This window comes from Pinus tabuliformis, chromosome 5_2 (genome assembly GCF_031772625.1).
Source record: "Pinus tabuliformis cultivar Carrire ecotype Pingquan chromosome 5_2, CPIR1, whole genome shotgun sequence".
NCBI classification, from domain to species: Eukaryota; Viridiplantae; Streptophyta; class Pinopsida; order Pinales; family Pinaceae; genus Pinus; species Pinus tabuliformis.
Window position 1 is genome coordinate 402935805 of NC_142306.1, and position 17978 is coordinate 402953782.

Here is a 17978-nt window from a genome sequence, read left to right on the forward strand (position 1 = left end):
CCATAAATACATATCGGAATCGGATGATCTTTAGATCAATCCTACACCTCTCGACGAGAGGGATCCAATAAAAACATTAGCTGCCATAAATAAGCTGACCCACATGGAGTTTGGCCCTAGTTGCCAATTTAACAAAACTTCATTTCACTACAAAGATGTGTCCAACTAGAGAAAATCATGTTTCATATGCTTTGAGGACAAAGCATTCTTTGAGAGGGCAGCAATGTTATAAACATAAATAGTAATTAATTAATTAATTAAATGAAAAGTCATGGAGTGTGTACCCTTTCACCTCGTGACCAATAGATGTTATAAGTAAATTGTCACAAGGGTCTTTAAACATACAACAAACTTGTTGTTACAAGAAGCTAGGAGATTTAATATAGATCATTTTAAACCCTCCTATGACTCCCATGAAGATAATGTTTTTGAAAGTTCAAATTAAAGTATATTAATCACTTGACGTAGATAAAATACCTATGCTCAAAATCGTAAGGGTTGTTCGTTGAAACATGTGATGAACCTTTGAATACAAGCTAGTAATAATCTAACTAAAAAAGAGGGGGGATTTTAAAATAAAAGATCGCTTGTTTTTATAAGTAAATTGTCACAAGGGTCTTTAAACATACAACAAAATTGTTGTTACAAGAATCTAACTAAAATTGTTGTTATAAGTAAATTGTTACAAGCTAGTAATAATCTAACTAAAAAAGAGGGGGGATTTTAAAATAAAAGATCGCTTGTTTTTATAAGTAAATTGTCACAAGGGTCTTTAAACATACAACAAAATTGTTGTTACAAGAAGCTAGGAGATTTAATATAGATCATTTTAAACCCTCTTAAGACTTCCATGAAGATAATATTTTTTAAAGTTCAAATTAAAGTATATTAATCACTTGACGTAGATAAAATATCTATGCTCAAAATCGCAAGGGTTGTTCGTTGAAACATGTGATGAACCTTTGAATACAAGCTAGTAAAATAATCTAACTCAAATATTAAAAAAGAGGGGGGATTTTAAAATAAAAGATTGCTTGTTGATAAATGGCTTACCCTAGCCACAATTTTACCTTTTATGCAGCTAGGTTGTGAATCACATCCACATTTAAGTTGGTCAGATACTTTGGACAATCAAGTGGGCTTGGACTCGAGAAGAGTGTATTGCCCCATCTATGTCTAAAACTCTCCACAACGTTCTGAATCCAACTAGGAGCGACCTCTAGCAAGATAATCTTAGGGTCGATTATGTGGCAAGAGATATTTTCACTCGGTTAAAGTTATGCCCTATAAGGATTAGTCCAACCTCCATTTCCAATTCTCTCCAATCTACAACATGAAATATGAAGAAGGCTAATGCCTTGTTGATCCTCTACACGTGGCTATGTAGCCCCTCAATGGATAATCCTTATTGTTTATAAACTATCATATTACCTCGTTTTACAACATGTACCAAGAAAAACATGAAATAGAAAAAAACATCCACACAATAGAGACAAAGTGTTTGCAAAATAATAGTTGTATATTATGGCATAGATTGATCTCACAATTCAATAACTTGCAAGACAAGAAAGGTTGGTCTTTTATAATTTGTCTTGTAACAACTAGATAATAGCTAGTTTAACCTCTCTCTCAAAATAATAATTTTTACTTGTCATCCACATTGGAGACCAAGTACAACACAATAAAATATTTCTTCACATTGTTTTTTACCCTATTAGGGAGTTAAATTATGTTGACATGGCTCTTAGTAGTCCAATGTTCCACTTGCATTAATCATGGGATATGAAGAAATGAAGAAATTTGAGCATCTAAAGTTCAACTCGGTCCTTGGACAACTCGATTTGGTACATAGACAATTCAACTTGGTCCACAAGGCGTTCAATTTGTTTGAATAAACGATTCTTTGACTTTGCAAAAGTTACTTTTGTATTGACGGACCACCAAACAGTCCTCTTGACCCCCAACATTCACTTATTGACCTCCAACGTCCCTTTATTGACCTCCAATGGCCATCTCCTTTGACTATAACAACTAGTAGAAAGTCGGCTTGGCCACCATAGATAGTTCTCCAACATCCTTGGATATTTTTCCATTATTTTACCATAATTTGTTAATAGTTTGCCTTTATTTCCTGTGCCACTAGCCTCATTGGCTAGATCAACCCCTATGTTTCCATTCTTCGACCATATGTGCCATATCATCATGCATGAGAGAGGGATCTCCAATGCCCTAGCGTATTTGGATAATTTGTCGCCTGGATTTTGTCAAACTAATTTTGTAGACCACTTTTGATGTATTGCATGCAAATTTCTATCAAGGTCTTGCCCTTGTTTTGCCACCTAGAAAGTTAGAAACCCAACGTTCTACTAGACCAACTTTGACTGGCTATTTTTTATCAATGCCTTCACATTGCAAAAATACCAACATGGCATGTCACCTTCTCTTCATTCTAAGCATTTTGAAACCAAGTTGACTTTTTTACTTCCAAAACCACATGCATTGAGCAACATATACTACCTCAGGAAATGTGGACTCCTGAAGTTGTGATACTATCATGTTGAGAACTATATTAGTACTGCACCAAAGGCAAGGACACATATAGACTCAATGAGAACTATGTGGCAACAACATAGGTGCACCCAATGTAGACTACATTGACCCCTACACTAGTGATCACCACTACCAACTGATGGCTCCTATAAACCATGAGTCGCCCTGTTAGTGTCAGTCTTTCCATCCTTCCTACACTGATCAAATATGCTCTTACAAAGTGGTCTCAGAGTGTCAAGGTCAAATTTTGTCATTTCAGTGAGTCTTCAAGCAAAATTTGGTCACCAGGCATTAGGTCTAGGGTTTGCCCAAATGTCAGTCCATGTCATCATTCAGCTGAGCCTATCATCATTCAGAGGGTTGTCATTATCATGTCAGTGTCTAACGAGTCATTTTACACCTTATTCATGCTTCAGTTGTGCCTTGGCAAGGTCATTTCCCTCTCCTAGGGTTTTGAAAGCTAATATCTCTTGGACGGTCAAATCATCGACAAAACTTGTATCCTGATGTTCATACACCTTCCCCTATCCTTAAAGTACCTTATCAAACACTTCCCATCCCTTAAATCCGCCAAATTCCTCATTTTCGCACAAACCCTAGTTTCTAGCTACAACCTGGCAATTTTCTAGGTTTGGCCTGTGTTTTGCCCTTTTCGACCCCTTCCCCTCACTCAATCTCTGAGATTCCACTTTCCCCTGCTTCCTAACATCCCTCCCCACTCCCAAAAATTTCCCCAAGAATTTAGAAGCCCCCTATCCCCTTCATTTCGCTCCATTTCGACAAAAATTCCTTGTTTCACACATCGGGACAAGTCGCACTCAAATGATGTTCCAGAGCAATAAAAGATGAATTTTGGAAAACTGAGAAAGGTTTTTGTCCATAACATGCCAAAGAAGAAAAACCTCCTTCACTTTTTGCACAGGTGTCATGGTTTTAGAGAAATGCCAAAATTACAATCGCCAGATCCAAGGAGTTTGGCCAAGGCACAAAAAGGAGAAAGAGGCCAAATCCCCTCTGTATCTTGGCTGAGGCTTCACTCAAGGATCATGGCACTCATTAGCCTAGCCACAGCTCAAATCCCAAAAAAATTCTGAAAATTTTGGGTAATTTTGGCATTTTTTGGAAATTTACAGGTTTTGCCTCCTCAACGGGTCTCACCCCCAGTGAGACCCTTTGTCATGGCAGCTCCTTTTTGCAAAAACTCAGCATTTCTAGATTTGTCATGCAAAATTACATATGCCCATGGATGGAATTGAGTTTTTATGGGGTTTTGGGTCTCCAGAAGGTCAAAATACATGCAAAATTTGACTTTATGCCCCTTTTTTGAGTTGCAGAAAGCAGTCTTGGGAGAATTGAGTTTTGACTGGGCAAATGACCTCCAAATTCAAAAATTCCAGTTGGGTTGGAAAGTAGACTCGCAGACCTTTCCAACGAGCTATCCTGCACCCAATTCTGATACCGGGAAGACCTCCAAACAGAGCTGCCAATGTGCGCGACCCGTTGAGAAAATGTGCGTGACCCGTTGAGGAAATGTTGCCAGATTTGACCAGTTCAGCCCAGAAATTGCAGATTTGACTCTTTTCGACTTTCTGAGGTTAATGATGGTCTTCATGGATGTAATTGTGACACTTTTTGGATACTTTTACTCTTGTTTAACTCTTCTAGAAGATTCTCTCATGTAAAGGGTAAAAATTGAATGTATGAACTGGTTTCCAAGTTTATAGAGGCAAGTTGTTTTCACTGCCTATTTTGTAGTGCTTAGTTTAGAAGTGGTTCAAACAGCTCCTAGAAGGATGAGCTCGACCCCTAGAGGCAAGGGAAGAGGTTGGCTTGCCTATATTATGTATTTTCCTAATCATTTTCAGGGGTTGGAAGGTTGGACTCTTGAGGGAAAAGCTATCATTGTATTATTTCACTTGTATCTCTGCAATTTTTGGCTAAGGAAGACCAGGGTTTTGCAGTCCTTTTTGGGATTCTTGTGGTTTCATGTATTGATGGAGTGCTTCTTAATGTTCTTGTAAGTGTGTTATGTGATTCATCTCTTTTCTTTCCTTCTGCATATTAAACAAATGAAGTGTTAAAGTAAGAATTCATGCTTGCCATGCTCTGCTTTTAAATTTGTTTAATTTCAATGTTTTTTACTGTCTAAAGAGAATTCAAAGTGATTGTTTGCTCTCTTTAGCTCCTCACCTTTCATTCCTGACCATCCACCTCAGTTAAAGGCATCAACATTGTCTCCTACCTCGCCCCAAAGAACCCCCTGCAGAAACTGTGTCAAATCCCCACACCCAAAATTGCAATTCTTCAATTTGCCACCAAAAACCCCAAAATCAACTCTTTGATCAGTTTACTAGCCTAATATCAGTGTTACCTTGTTGGTCATCTCATCCCATTAAAGATCTGTCGAGATTGACCGGAGAGAGCCTTCTCCTGCCCCGTAGGGCTAGCTACGAGGCTAAATGGTTTGATGTAGCCTTGAGGTTTACCTTTCTCAGCCTGAGGTGAAATTTCAAGTGCTAACACGCCCTAAGATCCATCTAAAGCCCCCAAATCCTATACACAACAAAGGGACCAATGACTTAGCCCAAATTAAAATTAGGATTCGATAGCACATTATGGGGATATTAAGAGCAATACATTCTTTAATCAATTGGTAAATCCTCGATAAACAGATCCAATTACAAATCACATTCAACAATTCCAAAAGTTGAGTTGCATGCTAAAGAACATTTTTGAGGATAATTTCTCAGGCCTCCTTATTGGAACTTTAAAGGAAAACATCCAACATGAGGTGCATCTCTTTAAACCCAAACCCCTAAAGCATGCTTTCAATATAACAATGAAAGTTGAAAGTAAAAATATGGCTACTAAAAGAGTGATCACTAATAGCTATAGAGAAAAGCATGTCCCCTCTCTTAACCTCACTCAACCGACAAGGTTTCCACCTTAGCAAATGGATAAAAGAAGAGCAAAAGGACTATGTTTCAATGCTATAGGTGTTGAAAAATGTAACTAGGTTTGGTCTTCATAAAATGTATTTGTCAAAAGAATTTTTATTATTGTTACAATGACTTATTAAAGCATGGGTTTCATGCTTGGATCATCATTTTATTAGTCAAAGTCCCCATTGTGGACTCCTAAGATTAATAATGAGTCATTAGAGTCATTGTATATTTTATGAGACCCTTCTTGGGCTTTCGAACGATGTAAAAAGAATTATTTTTGAGTCAAAGATGAATTATGTAACCTCCACACCAAGTCAGCCTCAAGGAGATCAAGTTGGCCTCAACTAAGCAATTCGACCTCACCAAAAGCCTATATATTGAAGCAGATCGAATTCATTTGGACACACTCTCTCTCACAAGTTCGATATCCAAGAAAGAGTTGGGAAAAGTGCGAAGGTGAAGAAGGAGGCTAAAAGGAGTGTGAGTTTGGTCAAGAAGGAAGGGAAGGACAAAATCAAAGTTTTGGGATGTCTCTCTCTCTCGTGTGGGCTACTTTAGGAGATCAAAGTCTCTTTGTCAAAGTCGAAGTTTTTGCTGCTACCAGTTGATGTCAGAAGCTGCCAAGTTGAAGTTGCTAGGGTCGAAGTGTTGTTGCTACTAGGTCGAAGGTTGGATCGAAGAAGGAAAGGTTGGCTTGGTGTGGAGGAGGTCTGTGTCTAGGTTGAAGAGTCTCAAGAAAAACTATTGAAGGAATAGATTTTGACTGGGTTTCCCCTAGATAGGGGTTTTTCCATGGCAGAGTGCCTACATCTTGTGTCTTGTGTTTTTGTGATCTTCATACACACATAATTTGGTAATTCCTTGATGAAAGATAATATAACATATAAGCAAAAGAAGTCAACATAATTCACAAGTAATTATCAAGAAAGAGAAATCTAACCCTAATCCTACTAGCATTGATTTCTCAACAATAGGAAGTACAGTAAGGGCCATAAATGTCGTGAGAAGAAATTATTATACATATACCATGAAGAGGAAGAAGATCAAGAATTAGAGCCATCACAATATCTAGAGCTAAAAGAACTATTCCAACAATATTTTGTCACGCATCAACTGACATCAATACTCCACATACCCTCAAGATAGGACATATCAAAAATAAAAATGTAATAGTGTTGATTGATTTTGGTAGTACCAATAACCTCATCAATTACAAATCGAAAAAGACTCTCAATTGTTTTATATTTCCATGACCAAAATTTCAAGTAATGATTGTTATCAGTTGCTAGTATTAGTTCCTTATTCTCCTCGTCCTTGAGTAGGGGCCTAGAAACTTTGCACTAAGAGGTTGATGCAATAGAAAGAAAAGAGAAAGCATGAGCCATAACATTAAAATGCAAAATATTGGCAGGGCTAAAAGAAATTGAGTGGGCAAAGCTTGGACTGAGCTTTATTCCCCCTCCTTAGCCCGCACACCCAGTTCAAGGCTAATGCATGAGCTATCTAAATAAAAGGAACTTTTAATATCCCAACCCCAATGAGCAATGAAACGCTTCAACTTTGAGGCATCAATGATGAATTCTAAAAAAAGCTTGTAAACCAAGCTATATCTATAAAAGAAAGACATAATCAATGAAGAAAAAGACGCACAAGAGGGCTATTAAAAATAGGTCAAGAAAAGGGATAACTCAAGTCCCACAATCGCTCCCTCTTCACCTCATAATGCTCAAGGATGTTGGAATTCATATTTGTTACAAGACAAGGGCATCATCCATGAATTAAACCCCATGTCATGCCATTGATCACTTGTACCTATTGATTGAGGGGTCGACCTAGGAATTGTTCCTCCCCTTGGGGATGGAAGTACCTAATAGGGCCTTCAGATAACCCGCCCATATATAAGCAAGGCAACTTGTTTACAAATCATAAACTACGCAATGATGTTTGTGCAAAGTACTTTGATGCCTTTTACATTAGCAAGGCCCACTCTGATACTCTTATGGTTTGGATACCTATGATGTTGATCTCACTTGATTCTATCAGTGATGTTAAATGTTTGCTCCCACATACAACTACCATCCCTTAAGGGATTGTATGATACTTCTCCAACATTTCAGAGAGGACGTCCAACCCTATTTGATGACTCCACTGAGAACTTTGACCTAGGACGTTGGCCACTTTTTGAGGACAGTTGACCTTGGGTAGCACAATTGATGACTCTCTCTCTCTCTCTCTTAGACCTAAGAAGTTGCCTACATGAGCGAAAACATTGATTAGAGAGCTAATGTGCCCCGGACTCCAAAGATGACAAGATGCCCCTAGGTTGGCACTGACCTTAATGGACATTGCCTGGTTTTTGAGGTGATTTGATGATGATGATGATGACTTGAGACCCCTTTGGAGGGCATGGTACACTGCTTTATATGATGACATCATGCCCTAGCAGCTTGAAATCCACTTCATGTGGATTGGATTGGTGATGTGGGCTTATTTTGATGATTACATCTTGGTGAAGGAGTTTTTCTTGATGATTGCACACATTTTGATGATGAGATGTGACTTTTGGGATGAGATGCACCCCCTTGAGTCATCCATGGCATATCTTAATGAAAGAAACCTTTTGGAGAATGATATCACCCTTGGAAGCATTTTAGCTCACAAGCATTGGTTAAAAAAGGCTTGTTTTTATGTTTATTTCTTGACATAGCTATCTTTGGGGGTCAGCTTGTGAGCTATCCAACTTGTAATCACATTTAATATTATTTTCAAAGCTTTTAGTCTAATTTTGTGACAAAATCAACTTGGTTGCCCTCATATAAACAGAGGGAACTTGATTTGTCCTTGGATCATTGTCGAACACACTAGGAGACTAGTGTGCACTAGCTAGCTTCTTCTCTCTTGGTTTCTATGGAGCATTAAATGAGCAAATTTGTCTTGGGGAGGATATTTTGATTGGGTGGTTCTCTCTCATGAATGGTGAATGGTGATTCTATGATGATTTTGTGCTAATTTATTGTAGGTATATTCTTCCATCTTCTACTTCTTAAATATTTACAGCTTTTAATGAAATTTTTGCCGAAGTGTTATTGAATGTTTTCTAGTTTTAACATCTCTTTGACACAATTTTTCATCAAGTTTCCCTTGAGCAACCTAAGTGTAGCTTCCATCTTATCTCCAATAAAGATAGAAGGGCACTTGGGTTTAAAGGATTGAAAAACCTAAGTGTAGCTTTATGTCTCTCTCCTTAAAATGACTTCCATCAATTCTCTTCCATAGCTTTTAGTCTTAAGACTATATTAGCCCTTGATTGAGAAAAGCACTAATCCATTCTCTTCTGTCAATCCCATAAAATAACAAAAACAAAACCCTAAATTTTATTTTTTATCTTTTCTAGGGTAAATTACAATTAGATAATAGCAAAATATTATTTTGCATGTACTTGTCTAGGGTTTTTTGTTGTTTTGTGTTTTCAATCATTGAAAATTGTAGTAATTTATTTCCTACTTTACACATTGAATAAACCTTTATTTTCACTTGTTTGTTATAAAATTTTGGGTCACTTCGTTATTGTTGTTATATATATTTGCATATTGTAATTGTGTCGATTAAAACCCTAGTTTATAGAAGAAAAGTATAATTTTTAGATTGTACGTGTTTGGAACCTATTAGAGCCTCTTTAGGACTTACTAAGCCCTCTAGATTTAGCCATTGGATCCTTTGAACTCAATTATACCTCAACTCACCTGAAACCCTAATCTGTGAAAATCTATCCTTGGGTGATTTTGTAGTAGAACTCTCAAGGGGTATTTAACCTAAATTACTTGGAATACTTAATCCCTAATATTTGTTGAAAAATCCTCCCTTATGCGGATTACATCCAACCACGAAATATTAGGGGGGTATTTTCTAAGGTGACAATGGTGACTAATCCCATTGTTGCTCTTAATCTAGATTGCTCAATGAGGCTTTGCGGTAAAGTGCTATATTTTACGATACCAACTCCAAAACCCAACACATTAACCTCTAGCAAGTTAACAGCCACAAATCCAACCAGCTAAGGTCAAAATCTAGGGCTTAAAAGTCAATCAATCCATCCAGTCAAATAACATTGTGTATAAGCTTGGGGTTTAGAAGGTTCTGCTTTGCATTTTCGATGAAACCAATTAGAATTGTTTTACCTGAAAATATACTGAAATTCTACTTTCTTTATGAAACATCAGATGCCTTTGACCCCATCACCAAACCATCTAGAATGGTGGCTCCACCTTTTAAATTTAATGTTAAAATTTAAGTAAATGAATCTAGAATTCAAGTCACATTGGCATTAGTGATTGATGCTAAAAAAATATTGGGCATAGAGCTCATGGTCATTTTTTGTGTTCTTGTGTTTTTGTCTAATCATATTGGACCCCACAAGCAAAGCTCCACATCAGATGCAAACTAGACCAAACATGTTTGACTCTATCCAATCACTATTATTTTGCAAACTCAACCAATTCAAACATTCACTCCAACTCTAGCCAAGTAAACAATCAATTCAGACCAATTCTAATAAAAAATCCAACAAGCTCATTTTGACTCAAGTTTAGACAGCCAAGTCTCATAACACTAATTGTAACCATTGCGCAACTGTATCCTCTTTGTATCCTAAGAGGTTACATCTTTGGGTTTGTTTCCATAAACTGATCCAGCATTGAATAGGTTGTTGATTAGTAGCAACAAGAAATTAAACTTGAGGCAGCAACGATGTGTGCCATCATAATTTTACGGGCACACATCAAATTACAAAAATTTTGAAAAGAAACTGACACCTAAGCAATAACACAAGCACCTATTGATGATGGGTAATGACAAATAAATGGTTGACATGAATGACAAGCAAAAGAGAATTTCACCGACGCTTAAATACTTGGGCAATACCAATAACACAAGCCTTCCTACACAAGCAACTTAATTACTTTTAAAGATAAAATGGAGTTGAATCTTGATACAAGATCATCCAAAAAAACAATGAATAAATATAATTAAAATGCAATAGATAAGAAATATTGCATCAAATTATCACCTATACCTGTGCAGCTTTGGAACCAATCCATTTTTGTCTTTGAGTTGCTCTCTTGTCATTAGCATGCAAAATGAGATCCTCATACCTTGCCTTAAAACTAATTAACAATTCAGGTTACAACGAAAAGTTGTCAAAATTCCTGATTATACAATTTCTTGATACACCCCATCAACAATAAAATTAACAATTCAACTTACTCCTTTTTATCTCCGAGAAGTTCTGGACAACAAAAGTCAAATAAAGCCCACATTTCCTATCATTCAAATAACAAGTGAGTTGTTAATATTAGGAACTCAGAAGAACATGCAACAAAAAGCTAATAACATGGAAAACAAAGCCTATTAACCTAAAAGTTCAGGAATGTACATTAATTCAAACACTTCAGATACAAGTCGTAATGCATCAAACAAAACATTTAAAATCATACATCAATTCAAGAATCTTTCACCTTTAGGTTGTTTTGAATAGGTGTGCCACTGACAATAATACGATGTGCACTAGGAATCTCTCGAAGGCTTGTGGCACGTTGAGTATTGGGATTTTTGATGATGTGTCCCTATTGGTTCCATTAAACAAACAAGTCAAGACCTTAGTCAATAATCTGTAACTTGTTAAGCGCAAAAGAAACAACAACAAAGCAAATCCTCCTAAAATTTTACATCTATAAACTTTACAGAAATATTGTAGTATGATTAGGAGGTAAAACAATATTGCGTGCCCATTTTACAACAAACAATTCACAACTTAACCATGAACATTAATAACGATATAAGACTGCTAGCTTTGAAATGTATAGGAAAACATTTTTCAATTGCATATGAAGTTAACATACAAACAATTGCCCTAAAAGAATGTGGTGTCAGTCATGTCTACATTGAAACATTTGTAGCTATTTTATTTCTAAAATAATCTTCATAAAACTTAGGAGTAGCTATCATATTTTTGTTGTATAGTAAGAAAGTAAATTATTATGTTCCATTGCAAAACTTTTGCTTCTTTGTAGAATTTCATCTCTAACAATCTTAAAGAACATAGTATTGTTACAGTAGCAAATGGATTACTAATCACCAGAAGCATGATGTCAATTTATACATACAGGTCAATATCGTTATATGCAAATATATATCAAGAAAAGCTACTAACCTCATCCAAGATCACATAATCCCATGTAACAATATCTTCACTTGTATCTCCATATCCATCTCTTCCATGATAATCCCCTCTAATTGCTTTCCAATTATTTCGAACAACATCATATGTTGTTAGAAGTATACCTCCAGTCTGCAATGTCAAGACTTCTTTCAGTATTTGTTTAATAAATAAATGCCTCCTAGCAAAATCAAAGTTCCAGCTCTTTAAAATGCAAAAGAATTGTGAGAACTAATTTTTAAATTAATCTTTTACTTTTTAAAGAATTTATGCAGAGAAGTATGTTGTGTAAATAAGAATAAATCATATCCCCTAAAAAAGCTTTAGTCCACTAGAGAAGTAATCAGAGAGAATTTTATTAATACCACTTAAAATTTATTAATATTGCAAGAATATAATTATATTAATAAAAAAAATCAGAAGGGAGTGAACTAAAACAAATCAAATCGTCATTGGTGTCAATAAAATAATTGATGGGTTTCATTCAGGTTACTCCTTCATAACTATAGCCCAAGGGCTTAGCTCAACCTGTTGTTTCCAATGTTGTCAGACATTTGGGCTAGTTCCATGCCAGTAGCCCACAGGTGCCCAGTTCAAATCCCCCCTGGGCGAGTTGCACTAGGCTACCCTGACAGGTTTACTAGGATTGCCATCGACAAATGTGGGGAACATCCCTTAGGTTTTCCCACAAGAATTTCCTTGGAAAAAATAAAAATTACTCCTCCATATCAGGTACAGTGATTTTTCCTCAAACTGTAAGGATAGGACTTTACTTGGTGTGCATTATGTTAATGTCCCCATCTCAGACCTTACCACAACACACTTATATAATCAGAAAAAGGGTGATAATATCATCAAGTTTCTAGGACAATTACCTTGAAGGTTCAAGTTAGAATTGTCTCATTTCTTGAAGTGAAGAAAACAAGCAAGTTTGGCACCGAAATCATGAGAGACATTGACGACTACAAAACAGTGTAAAAATGCAGATTTTTTTCAGCTCAACATAGCATATTGCAGCAGGAATGAAATGTGATCCTGAGAAGTCATTCTTTGTTGACCTTACAATTCAATGTTTCTGTAATCTCTTGTTTCAGCATCTTTTTCCGCTGGAATGAACTCATGAAAACAGCATCGTAATGATGCTATGTTAGACAGAGAGAGAGATAGGACTTCCAAGGCTAGGAAGGGTACCATATTTGACATCAAATTTGGAGATGCCTTTCAGCTAAAAATAATCTAATTTCAGTACTGTTTTGTGGATGATGAGGCTACGATATAGTGCTTTTCTTTTGGATATTTTCATCGTGTTTCTTGCTAATCCAGCCAGCAGAGAAGGCATTACTTTTGTGACTGTTATAGACATTAGCCTCTAATTTAGAAATCTTTTCAGCATAGCAGTTCTGTCCTTGGTTTGAAGCATCACTTCTGTCAGGTTCAACTTGCAGGCAGAGAAATATTTGTATGGTTTCAGGCATTGTTGTTTGAGGAGTTACTAGATAATGAAGGTGCACCATTAGAGGTTGGTTTTGTATGATCTCGATTATAATTTAATTAGCTTATAGAGGGTGCTCCAGTTCTTTATATTTTCATCATGATGGGCACTATTTTTGGAGGAGCCTACTGGTGCATTCAGGGATGGTCACTGTTGACCATTGAAGCACACTTGAAGACTCCATGCCCAAGGATATGTCAGAATATTCCTGCACTTACAAAGTTCTACATATCATCAGAGCTTTTAAGCTCTCTCTCCTCTCTATTATAGTTAGATTCCACAAGTCCTGCTGGGATATTGTAAAGTGATGCTAGCATGATGAAATTGAATCATGTAACATGCCTAGGTAGCTTAGGACTTTGTTATTAAGTGAGTTCAGTCTAGGGAGTATTTTTTTACTTGGTTAATTATTTGTGTTTTCAGAGCCTAATGATTAATTGAGTTTTTTCTCCCAATTAGAACCCAAAACAGGAGTGCGGCTTGATAGCGAGACCTTAAATGAGCCCTAGTGTCTAGAGTCAATGTATATTACCATGTTAGATTACTCGTAAAGTTCGCGGAATTTGATTAGGTCTAGGTATTGTTTTATAAATTATTAAAATTTCGCACAAGGTGGGATTTTTGATAAATTGTATATGTAAATTGTAATACGTGATGTCTAAAAAAGTTATAGCAAGTATGAGTGGTCAAAATTGGACCTCTCCTCCTCAACTTTCTACTAAGACGCACTTTGAGGGGTAAAAAAATAAATTATAATACCTCGAAACCCACTTTCCGTAAGTCTAGGGAAAAATGTGGCCATCAGCCAGAAAGAATAAGCCAAGCCAAGTCCAACAGCTGCCTTACCAGGTACAACAGATGCCTTTCACCTCTAGCCATTCACCAGGAGCCTTAAGCCATTGCACCAAGCCAAAAGCCTTGAAACCAGGGCCTTAGCCAGTCAGTAAGGGCCTTCCTCTCACTGAAGCCAGTAACTCGGAAAATAAAATAGCCATAAATTAAATAAATGAGAGAAAATAATGATTCTCTCCAAGTCAAAGATGCCAAAAAATGAGGTGGAAATTCACCCGAGTTAAAGTCAAGTTCTAAAATGATGTGGACTCCACCTAAGCCAAGAATTGAGGAGCACATATACAAATCAAATTTCTAGAAAGGGACCACGAGTTTCTCCAACAAAATAGCATAAACTAGGGAGGTGGGCTCATGTTCAAAGATCGAGTCAAGAGTTGGGTGGAGATTTGTTTGAGCTCATATGAGATAAGGTGGAGTGGTCTCATACCACTCTACTTCATCTTCACACATTGTCTCCTCCCATTCCAACGAATTTCTCCTTAAGGATTGCGTGGAGCTTCTTGGGGGTTCGATTTGCATGGATGAGGAATCTTGGTTGTTGCATTGGGATTGTCATCATTCCACTTGTCATTGGGTTTCTCTCTTGGGATCATGTCCCATTCTCCTATTTAGATGAGCCTTTGGCTCCTATTGTTGTATCTTGATACGAGCTCTTGTGCTTGGGGAAGCTCTGCTCTTTTGTATACTCAGATTTTAATGCAATAAAAGACTTTGGGATTCACTTATGAGGTGTTATTCTTCTTTAAGCATGGTATAACTTCTGATCATTGTGCTTCATTTTCTACTCGTAATATTGTACTTGTTATTTCCATATGCTTACTAGAGATTTGTTATTGTAGAGATAGCTTACACTAGCATTTGGTTTTAGAGATTTATTCTAGATAGAGAATGTTTTAGTAGATTTTCATATAAATCTCTAAGATTTCTTTATCATTGTAGTTTCTAAACCCATATGGATCTAATGAGTTTATTTGAAGTTGTGTAGAAAAATATCTTTGGATCAAGCCTCAAGCGTGAGGGGACATTCTTGGAGGAATCATCCCACTCTTGAGCATGCACATGGAAGGACCCACATTTGTTCTCTCCCAAAGTCTCATTTTTTGATGTTGTGTTTGCAGGAATCCTTGGCTTTGGCTTGTAGTCAAGTCTACTTCATTTAAATCATTTATCTTAAACACTTATGATCATATTGATTTTATTTGTTATTAAGAGCGTGTCGATAGCTAGACAAGGAGCAAAGTCCTACTTGCATTCTTTGGTTTGGCCTTTTGTATACTGCTTGTAGATATTTATTTGCTTCTCTCATGCATTTTCCACTAACTTTGATGGTTATTTTGAGTATTTTGCTCACCCTTTTTGTTGGTTGGATTTGTTGAAAACTGTAACTAGGTTCGGTCTTCATTATGATGTCATTGTAATTATGACATTATATATTCTTTACAAAGAAAGAAAAAAAATATGTATATTTTATTTTTGGAGTATGGGTTTCATATTCAAGTTCGACTCAAAAGCATGTTCTTCATGCTTTTAGGTCTTCTAGGTCTTTCTAGGATAAAGAATAATATTGGTCATGTGTCATAGCCTCATTTGGACTCATTGTAATGAAGAAATATATTTATACTTATTTTATCGAGAAAAAGCCATGGAGAAGCCCAAGACCAAGTCAGCCCAAGAGCAAGATCAAGTCAGTCTAAAGGAGGGGTATTCGACCCTCAAGAAAGGCTATAAAGATACGGGAGCTCGACCTCATTTGGACACACAACACAAGCAAGTTTGATCTGCAATAGCGAAGGAGAAGAAGAGTAGTTGGGAGGACAAAGAAGAAAAGCACAAGTCGAAATTTTTCCAAGGAAGCTTTTCTCTTGTCTCACTAGGGTTTGTGAAGCTACCAATTGGAGGAGGACAAAATTTTGTAGCAGATGCAGGGAGGCCAAAATTGCAAGACCGAAATTTTGTTGCAGGAGTCGAAGTTGCAATAGCATTGTAGCAATGACAAAGTTCTGGAAGCTGTCTCAAGCAAGATATTGTTGGGGGTTGGCTTGGGGCTTGGAGGGTTGAGTTGATTCAATTTCCAATCCAGTGATTCAGTATTCCAACCATAACAACACCATGCACCACATTACTACTAGACAGTCCACTGTAAACAATTATAATTCAAGTGCGTATGCCACTATTGTATCTCTTACTAGCCTACTTTGATGCTCTTGCTTAGGAGCCGACCCACACAAATTGTTGACTAAGCCTTTGATGTCTTGTATGAGACCCTCTCCACTATGGTTAACTTACTGAGATCAAAACCTCGCTTTAGCAACCCTTATTGTACCCATTGCTTCAAAATGATGATACAAGGGCTCGCTGCCCGTACAAAGTTTGAATAATCGACTCTCATTGAACCCACAATAAACCTCACTACATCATAGAGGCCTCTCTTACATGTTTTGCTTCTAAAAACAAACCTAGTTGCACCTTCGCTGCCACAGATGGCCTCCTCGCTATCATAGAATAGATTCGCAGCCGAACCCACAATAAACCTCACTACACCACATAGGCCTCACTTACAAGTTTGCTTTTGAAAATAGACCTTGTTGCACCTTCGCTGCCACAAATGGCCTCCTCGCTATCACAGAATAGATTCGCAGCCTCAAGAAGTGTGCCTTCTGGTCATGGATGGAGTCCCACTACATTCGTTGTCCATGGGAACTCAAACCCTCTTCAAAGAAACTTCGTTGTCTAAGAACCAAACCTTGCTTGTCACAAGAGTTAGGACTCGGGTCTGTTCATGATGGAGCCAAAATTTCGTGCTTAGATTTGGTTATTTCAGGGGAGAACTTGTTGTCATGTAGTAGATGTCCAAGTACAAAGTTAAGGATGCACAGAACCTCGTTGCCCTGTCTTCTATGCCCTAAACACAATTTTGACTTCACTAGGAGATATGTTGTCTTCCAAATGAGTGATCAAGTGCCAAACAAGGAGTAAACAAAATTTTCATGTACCAAACTAAGAGCCTTAGCCTTAACAGAAAATAGTAATCATGTGCCCAAGAGAATTAGAGATCAATCCAACAAGAATTTAGTTCCTCCTTCAAAAATACTCTTTTGCCCAACACAATAGAGAGAAGTGGAAGGATGTCAACTAGGGTGGAATCTTTCACCGCCGAAATTGACAAGGAAAAGGGTTCTAAACCCTCAGAGCTAATGCTCAAAACATAATGAGATGATCCACAATGATGCCCAAAAAGAATCCAAGACTCTTTTATTTATAGACTTCCTTGAGGGGTTTCACTTTCTTAAGTGGTTGAGTATGTCTTACACAAAGCCCCCGATTTGGGTTTTTTGCCCAACTTACCCAAAACTTGCCCACAATGGAGGTTTTGGGGCTTTATCCCCTTTTTGAAGGACTATAGCCTACGGGGACAAATAGGCTATGAAGTCCATTGGTCCTAAATTCGTTGAGTACATCACAGTCCCCCCTGCCTGAAATTGCTTGCCCTCAAGCAATTGCAAATTCGAGTGTTGTAAAATATGTTCTCCTCCCCATGTCGCATCCTCCTCCAATAAATTCTCCCATCTGATGAGGTACTCTGGAATTACCCTTCCCCTTAACTTCTTTTCTCGAACGGCCATGATTGTTTCTGGAAATAATTCCAATTGTCCTTCTCATCTAATGGTGGCAACTCAACAGAGATGGTGACCTGCTGGCCTGCAGCCTTCTTGAGGCACGATACATGAAATACATTGTGGATTCCGATATCACTTGGTAGCTCCAACTCATACGCCACTTTACCCACTCTCTGAGAATTTTGTAAGGCCCATAAAACCTTGGCTTCAGATTCTCTGCCCCACTGTTCTTAAGTGTAAATTGTCGATAAGGTTGCAATCGCAAGAAAACAAGATCCCCTACCTCAAGATTGTGCTCTTTCTGGTGC

The 17978-nt window shown here is 37.3% G+C and overlaps 1 protein-coding gene across 1 annotated transcript in view; it reads right to left on the reverse strand.

The window, feature by feature from the left end:
• The window catches only part of CHR24 (chromatin remodeling 24), a 227993-nt gene that overhangs the window by 147211 nt on the left and 62804 nt on the right, over positions 1-17978 (reverse strand). The window contains exons 5-8 of the mRNA XM_089436427.1: positions 11704-11841; positions 11009-11116; positions 10758-10813; positions 10567-10657 (exon numbers count right to left, since the gene is read on the reverse strand). Of these exons, the coding sequence (XP_089292553.1) occupies positions 10567-10657; positions 10758-10813; positions 11009-11116; positions 11704-11841 (393 nt within the window). The remainder of the gene's footprint in view (positions 1-10566; positions 10658-10757; positions 10814-11008; positions 11117-11703; positions 11842-17978) is intronic.